The sequence below is a fragment of the Canis lupus genome, chromosome 5 (assembly GCF_048164855.1).
Source record: "Canis lupus baileyi chromosome 5, mCanLup2.hap1, whole genome shotgun sequence".
Lineage (NCBI taxonomy): Eukaryota > Metazoa > Chordata > Mammalia > Carnivora > Canidae > Canis > Canis lupus.
In genome coordinates this window covers 80,100,028-80,112,631 of record NC_132842.1, presented here as the reverse complement: position 1 = coordinate 80,112,631, position 12,604 = coordinate 80,100,028, and the positions used below count along the sequence as shown (strand labels likewise).

The 12,604-nt window shown below is 44.5% G+C and overlaps 1 protein-coding gene and 1 long non-coding RNA gene across 6 annotated transcripts in view; one reads left to right on the top strand and one right to left on the bottom strand.

Moving 5' to 3' along the window:
* UBR4 (ubiquitin protein ligase E3 component n-recognin 4) overlaps positions 1-4,087 on the bottom strand; it is a 132,806-nt gene extending 128,719 nt beyond the window's left edge. For all 5 annotated transcript variants that reach the window (XM_072828086.1, XM_072828088.1, XM_072828090.1 and 2 more), the window contains exon 1: positions 3,878-4,087. In XM_072828086.1, coding sequence (XP_072684187.1) covers positions 3,878-4,053 — 176 coding nt within the window. In that variant the 5' untranslated portion in view covers positions 4,054-4,087. The remainder of the gene's footprint in view (positions 1-3,877) is intronic.
* A 138-nt stretch (positions 4,088-4,225) lies between these two features.
* LOC140634324 (uncharacterized) lies at positions 4,226-5,216 on the top strand. Its single transcript, XR_012031837.1, has 2 exons — positions 4,226-4,366; positions 4,882-5,216. It is a non-coding gene; the product is annotated as an uncharacterized lncRNA (long non-coding RNA).
* Positions 5,217-12,604: the final 7,388 nt, after the last annotated feature.

Here is a 12,604-nt window from a genome sequence, read left to right as displayed (position 1 = left end):
ATTTTTGAGTATGCTTCCCAATTTATCTATGCTAATCTATTCCTCCTTTGTTTCACATTTTGGTTACAAAGTCAAACTTAATAAACAGGGTCTAGACCTAGAAATTGTATCTACCTTTTCTTCAAACACCAAGTTCAATTCCAATTATAAAGCTATGAAATAAATAAATAAAAATCTTTATTTTAAAAAAACATAATAAAGGTATGAAAGACTACAGATGGCAAGCGGAACGGTGGAGCACGAAGCAGTCTCAGGGCAAGTCATCATCCCCAACAGTCAAATGGGGAGGAATTCAATGGACAAGCAGGCTGTCAGATGGAAAGGTAGAGCTGGCAATGATGGAGCCAGGATATCTAAAAGGGAAACAGAGAGTAGTAGACTGCAACAGAAAAACAGAAGGTCCCTAGAGGCAAGGAAGAAAAACATGGCAGTCATGACAATAAAAAGGGGAACCCCAGAAGTAAAGTAGCGGCCTAGACACCTGAACCTTTGATTACCTACAAAATAAAGCCCACAATAGTACCTGTACAGTGCTGACTCTGATCTGGTTCTAAATTTGGTGGCCATAACTCTATAGTCAAGAAATACTTCCACAGGGACGCCTGGATAGTTCAGTGCCTGCCTTCAGCTCAGGGCATGATCCCAGAGTCCTGGGATCAAGTCCTGCATGGGGCTCCCTGCATGGAGCCTGCTTCTCCCTCTGACTGTGTCTGTCCCTCTCTCTGTCTCTCATGAATAAATAAAAATAGTCTTGAAAAAAAAATACATCCACAATTCTGACACCCTCGTTTCACTTTTTAAGACTTTATTTATTTATTTAGACAGTGTCAGAGCAGGGGATGCAGAGGCAGGAGAGAGAGAATCTCTTTTTTTAATTCTTAAAAGATATTTACTTATTTATTTATTCATGAGAGAGAGAGAGAGGCAGAGACACAGGCAGAGGGAGAAGCAGGCTCCATGCAGGAAGCCCAATGGAGGACTCGATCCCAGGTCTCCAGGATCAGGCCCTGGGCTGAAGGCGACGCCAAACAGCTGAGCCACCCGGGCTGCTCAGGAGAGAGAGAATCTCAAGCAGACTCCATTCTGAGCTCCATTTCACCACCCTGAGATCATGACCTGAGCCGAAATTAAGTGTTGGGATATCTAACCGCCTGAGCCTTCCAAGTGCCCCTCATTTTTTTTAAAAGGCAAAAAACTTATGAGAAAGTAACAGGGTACTAATTTTTGTGCTCTAAATCAGGGTTTGGCACTGTTTTTGTAACAGCCTATATTTAAGAATGTTTCTGCAGTTTTCACATGGCTGAAAAAAATTTTAAAGCTATTTGGTGACATGTAAATATATGAAGTTCGTATTTCAGTGTCCATAAATAAGATTTTGGAAAAACAGCCACAACCATTCATTTACTTACTGTATAAGGCTGCTTTTGCTATACAATGACCAAGTTGACTACTCCACACACAGAATGTATAGCCTGCAAATATTTACTCTCTGCCTCTTTACAAAACAAGTGTGCTGACCTCTGCTCTACACCAAGCTGAACAGTAATATGTTTGTTTTTTTAACTGTAAAAGAACGTGAAAGTCAGAGATTTCTTTTGAAAAGTTTTCTTAGGATTATATTACTCTCATAGAGCCTCGGGAGGACACATAACAGGCTTTCAAAGTGAACTTAGCAATAAAACCAGAACCAAGACTTCAGGGATCTTGCCTTACAACAAAAAGTTTTTGTCACTAAACATCCACTAGTTTGGATTTCTTTTCTAAATGGTGAAGAGAGTTCTTACTAGTGTCTACAAACACAGGCAACACTTGATTATCTTAGGGTGCAGAAGGAAGCAGTCACTTGTTTGGCAAAATTCACATCTAGTTCATGTATTGGGTTTTGGGTCCTTTTACAAGCCGGACAGAGTTGCTAAACCATTATATAGTTTCAAAAAGAGGACTTGAACACGGGATGAACAGGAGGCTGTCAGCAAATGACTTTGTAACCGACTCAACTCCTGTCCAGAAAAAGCATAAAAGCAGGAGTGCCTGGCTGGCTCAGTGGGGTGAGCCGCTCTTGATTTCAGGTTTGTGGATGAGTCCCACGTTAGGGGTGGAGATGACTCAAAAATAAAATCTTTGGGGTGAAATAAATAAATAAAAGCAAATGTTCTAGAGTGAAGCAGTGTCCATTACAAGTCACCTGATGAGCATAATGCAGGAAAAATGCTGCCAAACCAAACGTTTGAAGCAAGTTAAAGAAAAGAAATAAAAAAATAAAAAAATAAAGCAAGTTAAAGAGAGGCCATAACCTGAGAGCGGTATCTTGGTACTTGGTTTCCATCTTTAAAACATTCCCGATTTGGGGATCCCTGGGTGGCTCAGCGGTTTAGCGCCTGCCTTCAGCGCAAAGGTGTGATCCTGGAGACCCAGGATGGAGTCCCACGTGGGGCTCCCTGCAGGGAGCCTGCTTCTCCCTCTGCCTGTGTCTCTGCCTCTGTATGTGTGTGTCTCTCTCATGAATAAATAAGTAAAATCTTAAAAAAAAAAAAAAAAAAAAAAAAAAAACTTTCCTGATTTAATAATTAGGTAGGAAAACCCATCTGTAAAGCAAACTGTGAATTTACCAAACCCAGTCGTCATTTTATTCCAACTTAATAAATAAACAAACAAACAAACGTGTACCCAAGGCACCACAAACCTAACAGCAGGCACTATCATAAACAATTTGTCAAGTCATGGGGCCTCCCTTGAATAAGAATAGCGATTTCCAACGTGGAGAACACTGAGATACACCCTTGTTGGCCAGAAGCTAAAGTGACCCAGGCAGCAACTGCGGGATGGCTGAAGTAAGGTTTGAGTAGTAAAGTAAAAGTGAGACTGCCTTTTAAAAAAAAAAAAAAAAAAAAAGAAAGAAAAGAAGAGAAGAGAAGAGAAGAGAAGAGAAGAGAAAAGAAAGAAAAGAAAAGAAAAGAAAAGAAAAGAAAAGAAAAGAAAAGAAAAGAAAAGAAAAGAAAAAAAGAAAAGAAAAAAAAAGAAAAAAAGAAAAGCACGTCTACCATGAAACCAAAGAACAGACTCCTCTGAGCAAGGTCGAGTCAGGAAGACAGGCGTTCTGGTATCCCCGGCCTCCTAGGAACACAAACTATCACGATCTAGGACCTCGATACAAAATGACAAAACCATGTTAACACCAAACCAACAGAGGAGGGTTCCTGTCTGTAACAAAATCTAAGGATATTCTATTGCGAGAGGGAGAGAGAGGGAGAGAGAACGCGGAGGGCACGGTTTCCGTGGGAAAGTGACCTCCGACTCCCACGGACACGGTTTCCTCCTAGACCGTTACAGCAGCCACAGACACCAAGCGCGGCCTGAAGACACATCCTGCGTGGTCGCGGCGGCTCCAGGCACAGGAGCAGCACGTGCCCCCGGCGATCACGGCACCGCGGGGAGACCGTTACTAAATCGTGCGGCCCACCTCCAGCTTGCACCCCGAGGCCCCGCTCGGGCGCAGGCCAGGGGGGTGAGCGCGGGCGAGAACTGCAGACTCATCAGCGCTGTGACCTTAGCGCAGGGGGGGCGGCCCCGGGGACGTTCTCCGCCAGCAGCGCCCGGCGTCTCAGTCACTCGCACACGGGGCCGGCCACGCCCTCTCGAGAAGGCGTCTCCAAAAGTTTTGCTCAGGAGGGAAACCGAGGCACAGATCATCTACCCGGGCCGGCGGGAGGAGCCCCCGGCCGGCCCTCGTCCGCCGGGATCCCGGGGCCCCGAAGCCGCGGCCGGGGGCCCGGGGTCGCCAAGCGGCGCGCGGCGGCCCGGGGACGCGGGTGCAGACGATCCGGCGCGGCCTCCCCTCCCCCCCCGCGCCCGCCTCGCCGGGGCCGCCGCCCGGTACCTCTCGATGACTGAGGCCACCAGCTGCGGCAACTCCTTCATCTCGAAGGCGGAATAGGACGCGGACAGCAGGGGCCGCACCGCCACCTCCCAGCCCGGGGTTGTGTCCGCCCCCGTCGCCGAGGCCCCGGGCGCCGGCGCCGCCGCCGCCGCCTCTTCGCCGCCGCTCGTCGCCATCTTCCGTCGTACTACTGCGGCTCCCTCCGGGGGCTTGCCACCGGCCCAGCGCCGCCTCCCGGGAGGGGGCGGAAGTGACGTGACAGACACGTCAGACTGCGCGACGCGGTCGCAGGGCAAAACACGCAACGCGCGGGGCGGTCAGCCTTTGCTCTCGGGAGAAGCTCGGCGCGACGCGGAGGCGGGCCGGAGCAACTGCGCCTGCGCAGGACTTACCGCTTCGGGGGAGGCGGGGGCGACCTCCGCGCCTGCGCGCTGGCAGTCGTTTCTGAAAGTGGGAGTGATGGATGCGGCTTCGGGGCATCAGGGAAAGGTGAGTTGGGGGTTTGCTTGAAGGAGGGGAGACCGGGGCCTCGGAGCAGGCTGTGCGTCTGCGGATGGAAGGGCCACCGCCGGAGACACCTGAAGACGAGAGTCGGCTCGCTCCCCTTCCGAGAGCCCCGCCCCGCGCCCCGCACGGTGATACTTAAAAAACGTGCAGTCACTAGTCTTACCGAATTTGGGCCCACATCCCCGTCGTGTGTGTGTGTTTTTAAAAGATTTTATTTGTTTATTCATGAGAGACACAGGCAGAGGGAGAAGGAGGCCCCCCGCAGGGAGCCTGGTGCAGAACTCGAACCCAGGACCCCGGGGTCACCAGCTGAGCCAGAGGCCCCCCGGGGCCCCCCACCTTGTGTCTTGATTACCCGCACTATGTTGCCAGCCCTGACTGTTCACCGCTGTCTGCAATTTGATGCGGCAGGTTGTGTTTCCCCACTTTAATGCTAGCAGAGAAAGAATGGAAGGTTTACTAAGGGCCTTTTTTTTTTTTTTTTTTTTTTTTTGCAGATAAACCGACCTGGGTTCCAGATCTAAGAGGGGAAAAGCAGTCTGACTTGACAGTTGACTCAAGGAAAGGTATGCGTGCTTCGAGAACATTCTTGGGCGGCGCATGGGTGTCGGCGCAGGACGTCAAGCCTGTGGCCCGCAGGCCCCTTCGCAAGAAGTGTGGATGGTTTGAAAACCCTGAAGCCCTGAAATTCTTCCCCAAGTTTTGGAGGAGCTCCTTTTGCCACCGGTGTACCTCTTTGATAGCTAAACGGGTGACCTGGTGATCGATTTGCACTTGTAGTAGCAAAAGGGCTATTTTACATTAGGAATAAAATGCAATCAAGTCAAAGCTAGTGTTGGAGGAAAACGTGGCTTTAATGATAACGGTAGAGATTTCCCTTTGTTTTCTCAGGGGGAAATAGTGTCAGTGGCAGGTTTCTTAAACATGAAAATATGAAAAGTTAAAGACAGAGAATGAAGCCTTTCCATAACAGTGAATTTTTTTTTTTTAAGAATTTAGTTGTTTTTGGGATCCCTGGGTGGCGCAGTGGTTTGGCGCCTGCCTTTGGCCCAGGGCGCGATCCTGGAGACCCGGGATCGAATCCCACATCGGGCTCCCGGTGCATGGAGCCTGCTTCTCCCTCTGCCTGTGTCTCTGCCTCTCTCTCTCTCTCTCTGTGACTATCATAAATAAATAAAAAAAAATAAAAAAAAAGAATTTAGTTGTTTTTTAAGATTTTATTTATTTATTCATGTGAGAGACAGAGAGAGAGAGGCAGAGACACAGGCAGAGGGAGAAGCAGGCTCCATGCAGGGAGCCCGATGTGGGACTCGATCTCAGGACTCCAGGATCACACCCTGGGCTGAAGACAGGCACCAAACCGCTGAGCCACCCAGGCTGCCCTAACACAGTGAATATTGCAGTAGTTCAAAATACTGAACCCAGTGCCTGAAGAAGAAGGCTTAAAATTTTAGAGTGGCTCTTGGGACATTAATTTTATTTCACCCAAAGGACAAAATTAATCTGCAGAGGTTCTCTTGGAAAGGTTTCAGGAAATAACAGAAGATCAAATGTTTCTACTCCCTTCTTTCCCCATCCATCTGCTGCTGGAAGAGAGAGTAAAAAGGCAAATGCAGACTATCACAGGGAAATTTGCTCCTGTACCAAACTCATATTACTTTTTTTTTTTTTTTATCTCACATTACTTTTTAATATTTCTGGCTCATAGATTTGGAGAAAGCACTCCAGATTAAGATTTTTCTTTATATATATATATTTTTAAAGATGTTATTTATTTATTCATGGGAGACACAGAGAGCCAGAGACATAGGCAGTGGAGGAAGAAGCAGGCTCCGTGCAAGGATCCTGATGCAGGGCTTGATCCTGGATCCCAGCATCATGACCTGAGCCGAAGGCAACTGCCCAACTGCTGAGCCACCCAGGCGTCCCTTAAAAAATTTTTTTAAGTGAGATGTGTTGTGTGCCCAATGTGGGGCTTGAACTCAGGACCACAGCATCAAGAGTCTCATGCTCTACCAACTGAGCCAGCCAGATGCTCCTCCACATTCTAAATTTAAACAAGAAAGGAAGGCAATACATAGAGGACTAAAACAGACTTCTAGATGAAACATAAGGTTCTAATACTCTGGTCCAGAAAATAAGATAGAAACTAAAGAATAGTCATTTGGGGGGATTATTAACTGAAGGATTTAAAGTATTAGTTTCCTTCTAATCCCAAGTGGCTGAGTAAGGAACTAAGATTTTTAAACTTAACAAGAGATATGATATGATCATATTACAAGAAATGCAGTGAAAGAAAAAAATTCAGCAGCCATGATTGAATAGTGTCAGTGTGGGAATACAGACGAGGAGAAAGCGTGAAGAAACCCACTGGGTTGGGGATCCCTGGGTGGCTCCTGCCTTCAGCCCAGGGTGTGATCCTGGAGTCCCGGGATCGAGTCCTGTGTCGGGTTCCCTGCATGGAGCCTGCTTCTCCCTCTGCCTGCGTGCCTCTCTCTCTCTCTCTCTTTCATGAATAAATAAATAAAATCTAAAAAAAAAAGAAAGAAACCGGCTGGCAAGTGAAAACATTCTGCATCTTGACAGGAGTTATGGTTGCTTGGATATACACACAATATTTGTTCAACTGTATACTTATAATGTATATACATTAGCAGTTAAAAATCATACCTTAATCTAAAAACAAGGAGCACCAGCATGGCTCAGTGGATTAAATATCCAACTTGATTTCAGCTCAGGTCATGATCTCAGGGTCATTAAATCAAAGCCCCCCCCACACACACACACACACACTTCCAACGGGGCTCTGCACTGGGCATGGAACCTGCTTAAGATTCTCTCGTTCTTCCCTCCGCCCCTCCCCCCCCTCTCTTAACAAATAAATTAATACATTTCTTAAAAGATGTCTTTAAAAACAAAATGCAAACAATAAGAGTTCATTGTCACTCCAGGAACCTCCAAAGCAAGAAATACTGGCATTTGTTTTTTTAACATTTTATTTATTTATTTCTTCATTAGACACAGAGAGAGAGAGAGACAGGCAGAGACACAGGCAGAGGGAGAAGCAGGCTCCATGCAGGCAGCCCGATGCAAGACTCAATCCCAGGTCTGTAGGATCACACCATGGGCTGAAGGCAGGTGCTAAACCTCTGAGCTACCCAGTTTGCCCACTGGCATTTTTATTTCAAAAAAAATTCTATCTGATAAGAGTTGCTTGAAATAATCCTGGTAGGTCTTGTGTGTTCTTCATTCCATGAATAAACTACATGTATTAACTCTCAGGGCTCAACAGAGATCATCCTGTTCTCAAGCTTTTACATCCTGTTCTCAAGCTTTTACAAAGTTTCAAGAACCAACAGTGCATATTTTGTGGAAACTGCTACAAATGAAGAGCAGCTCCTTTTTGGAAATTCACCAATGAACAGAGATTTTTTTTTTTTTTTTTAACATCAAGACTATAAGGAAATAGATTAGAAGCCTAATTCTGTTTCATAATATGAGTCATTTGTAATCCACAAATACTGATTATTTTTCTCATAATACTGCATTTTATATGGTATGAATTTAAAACAAGAAAAATGCGCCTTGCAGCCTTCTTGCTTAAAGAAAGAGAAGCAATTTTGGCAATTGTACAGGGACTAGAATAGAATGTCAGTTTTACTGAAGAGCAGGAAGCAAGACTTAGAGGAAACTAAGGACAAAAAGATCAAAATTGAAATGAAAATGATAATAAGGTGAACATCCAAATTTGCAATGCTGTTCAGCAATAGCTAATGTGAATTAAATAGTAAAAGCTTGACTGGCAAACTTCTACAAAATGAAGTTTATTAGATACAGCTTAACCCAGATAGCTTACATAACATTGCAAATGTATCAGGAGAGTTTTGTTTTAGGGGCACCTGGGTGGCTCTGTTGGTTTAAGCTACCGACTCTTGATTTCGGCTCAGGTCACGATCTCAGGGTCCTGGGATTGAGCTCCGCCTTGGGCTCCACGCTCAGCACAGTCTGCTTGTCCCTCTCCCTCTGCTCCTCCTCCCGCTTTCTCTCAAATAAATAAATAAAATCTTAAAAAAAAAAAAAAAAAGACGAGTTTTGTTTTGTAAAATGATTATTCCTCAGACCTGCCATTGTCATCCTTTAGGGTTTACACTCAGCAAAATCTTGGACCATCAGATTTAGAGATGGGAGGGAGAAAGATAAAGCTAATGTGGTAAAATGTTAATATTTGGGGAATCTGAGTGAAGGGTATCAGAATTATTTGTCCTATTCTTTTTTTTTTTTTTTTAATTTTTATTTATTTGTGATAGTCACAGAGAGAGAGAGACAATGAGGCAGAGACACAGGCAGAGGGAGAAGCAGGCTCCATGCACCGGGAGCCCGACGTGGGACTCGATCCCGGGTCTCCAGGATCACGCCCTGGGCCAAAGGCAGGCACCAAACCGCTGCGCCACCCAGGGATCCCTATTTGTCCTATTCTTGTAACATTTCTGTAAGTCTAAATTGGATCAAAATTAAGTTTTTAAAAGTTTGTAAATACTTTGTGATTCAGAAAATATATATGGCAGGGAGTTAGCAGAAATAAAGTAGTGTAGGTAAAAATCTAGAAAGAGTGGAGTAAAATGATTATATCACATTCCTTCAACCCAGTGAGGGGAGAAGGGATAGGAGCTGTCCTGGTCAGCAGAGTCCTGGTCTCTTTGCAGAAGCGTGCCTGTTACAAAACATGCGTATGGTATCACCTCCTCTATTCTAACTCCAGAATAACCAAACAGGCTTATAATAACATTTTAATGTATTATATAGGCTTTTTTATAGGATATGCATTCCCACTAGCAGACATAAGTATTTTGCTTTTCATGACTGTCGTCTTCATTGTCCTCTATAAACCAGCATTCTGGTTTGTCAGTCTTCTAATCTAGCACAGCACATGAGATACACAACATCACCAAAACTGTAAATAATAATGGCACTTATTTATATAAACGAGGCTTTTAAATGCTCATTTTCAATTTATTGACTTTCACACATCTGAGTGCAGGTCAGGCAGTAACAGACAAGAGTTTACTTCCATATAAATCTGTGGCTATTTTATAAAGACACCCTCCTAAATGTCATCAGTCTATATACTGGGAAAGGCGCACCTTCTCAGTATCCTGGATCAGAAATTTACATAAGCCTGGGGGCACCTGGATGCTCTGTTGGTTAAAGTGTCTCCCTTCAGCTCAGGTCATGATTCCAGGGTCCTGGGGTCGAGCCCCACATTGGGCTCCCTGCTCAGTGGGGAGCCGGTTTCTCCCTCTCCTGTTCCCCCGCTTGTGCACGCATGTTCTCTCTCTCTCAAATAAATAAATATATTTTTTAAAAATGTACATAAGCCTCAGCACTCATAGAAAAATGGCTCTAGTCAGTCTCAGGGTCATACTGTAGTGTCTTAAGAGGAGGCAGGCATGCACACATTCTTTACATCATCATAAATCCTTACTGGAAAGATGGTCTAAATAATACAGAATAGACTTGTCTGAAAGAGCATTCGATTGATCTCATAAAAATCTCTAATGGAATAACACTTAAGAATTTCAACCTCGAAAAAAAAAAAAAAAAGAATTTCAACCTCGTGACCATAAAAAAGAGGGTTTGGGAGATCCATATTGCTAATGCGGGGATCTCCCCATGATACATTAAGTGATAAAATCAAGTTACAGGGCATTACGGGATTTGGAGAGATATATGCTAAACTATTCAGTGGTGACCTCTGGGAAATAGAGAATGGGGGAAGGTTTTATTTATTTTTATTTTAGTTTTTTTAAGATTTTATTTATTTATTCATGATAGACATAGAGAGAGAGAGAGAGGCAGACACACAGGCAGAGGGAGAAGCAGGCTCCATGCAGTGAGCCTTATGCGGGACTTGATCCCGGGACTTGAGGATCGCGCCCTGGGCCAAAGGCAGTCGCTAAACCAGTGAGCCACCCAGGGATCCCCTATTTTTTTTTTTATAAATAACATTTTAAGGGGCACCTGGATGACTCCCATCGGTTGGGTGTCTACCTTCGCTCAGGTCACAATTCTGGAGTCCTGGGATGGAGCCCCTTCCTGGCATCCCTACTCACCGGGGAGCCTGTTTCTTCCCTCCTTCTGCCCCTCCCCTTGCTTGTACTCTGTTCTCTCCCACTCTCTCTAATTAATGGATAAAATCTTTTTTAGGGCAGCCCCGGTGGTTCAGTGGTTTAGCGCCACCTTCAGCCGAGGGCCTGATCAAGTCCCACGTCGGGCTCCCTGCATGGAGCCTGCCTCTCCGTCTGCCTGTGTCTCTGCCTCTCTCTATCATGAATAAATAAATAAAATTTAAAAAAATAAAAAATAAATAAAATCTTTTTTTAAAAAAACATTTTGGGCAGCCCTGGTGGCTCAGCGGTTTAGTGCCGCCTTCAGCCCAGAGCTTGATCCTGGAGACCCAGGATCCAGTCCCACGTCAAGCTCCCTGCATGGAGCCTGCTTCTTCCTCTGCCTGTGTCTCTGCCTCTATCATGAATGAATGAATGAATGAATGAATGAATAAATAAATAAATAAATAAATAAATAAATAAATCTTTAAAAAAAATATAGTAGGATCAGTGTGTTGTTATGTATAGACTTTTTTTTTTTTTTTTTTTTTAAGATTTTAAGCAGATAAGCAGCCCCTTGCTTATCTGGCACCACAGAATAGCTATGCTCCAGGAAGTTTACTCTAGATCTGGATGGTCAGCATCTCACTTTGTTACATAAAGCACTGGGGACAGCTGACACAAGGCAAATGATAGATGATAAGATACAATGGAAACCACCTGGGCAAAGAGACAGCCACAAGAATAACCAACAACTCAGAAGGAGATCGGTTGAATCACATCATCTTCTCCTCCAGCTACTCTGAACTTGATCCCTAGCTTAAACCAAGCCAGCAGAGAACTAGCTGTGCATCTAGGCTGAATTTGGAGGTTATATTTTCTCAGACTCCATCCTCCCTCACAAATGGATTTTACAACTCATATTTTAGCCAGAGATGTTGTTAAGGGCATTGTTGATCATGTTACCTATAGAACCATTGAGAAATTTCCCTCTGGTCACAGTATCAGGAATTGTCTCCTAAGTCACTTAAAAATAAGTCTCTTTTCCTTGATTTTAAACAGAACATAAATATTATAGGTACGCCTGGGTGGCTTAGCAGTTGAGCGTCTGCCTTTGGCTCAGGGCACGATCCCAGAGTCCTGTGGTCAAGTCCCACATCAGGCTTCCTGCATGGAGCCTGCGTCTCCCTCTGCCTCTGTCTCTGCCTCTCTCTCGCTCTGGGTCTCTAATGAATAAATAAATAAAATCTTTATTTAAAAAAAAAACTACATTGTGTAGGTTTCAGAGAAGTTTATCTCTAACTTGCTCCGCTAGCTATTAAATTGCAGGGTCAGTTGTCTGTTAGAGCACCCATTTACTGCTTTGACAGTAAAACCATGTTATCTGCATGTTAGCCTACTCTTCTTTTTTGCTGGGGGTAGGGGAACAGATGTCACTCTTCCAAAAGTGTTATTAAATCAGTAAATCACAATTTTAAGAGAGAGGAGGATGGAGCATAATACATTACTACTTAACCCCATCCCAAGAGAATAATGTCCCTTATAAATTTTTTTTTAATTTTTTTTTAAGTTTTATTTAAGTAATTTCTACACCCACTGTATGGCTCGAAGTCACAACCCCAAGATCTAAGAGTTGTATGCTCCTCCAGCTGAGCTCACCAGGTGCCCCTCATCTATCAAAAAAAATTTTTTTTAAAGTTCTTACTGAGCTTGAATGTTCTAACCAACTCTGTATTTAATTCATAAGCACTCCCCAATAATTGATTGCAGAGTCAAAGGGTAGGGAAAATTATAACAAAAGCTACAGACTGTTATCCATTATTCCCCACAGGGACTGAGAATCACTAAATACTATTTAGCTGCAAAATTCTGCACCAAGGGGATCCCTGGGTGGCTCAGTGGTTGAGCGTCTGCCTTTGGCTTGGGGTATGATCCTGTGGTCCCAGGATTGAGTCCCTCATCGGGCTCCCTGCATGGAGCCTGCTTCTCCCTCTGCCTGTGTCTCTGCCTCTCTCTCTCTCTCTCTCTCTCATGAATAAATAAAATCTTAAAAAAGTTCTGCACCAAAAGATCTTGAATATTGCCCAAACTAGGGGGATCCCTGGGTGGCGCAGCA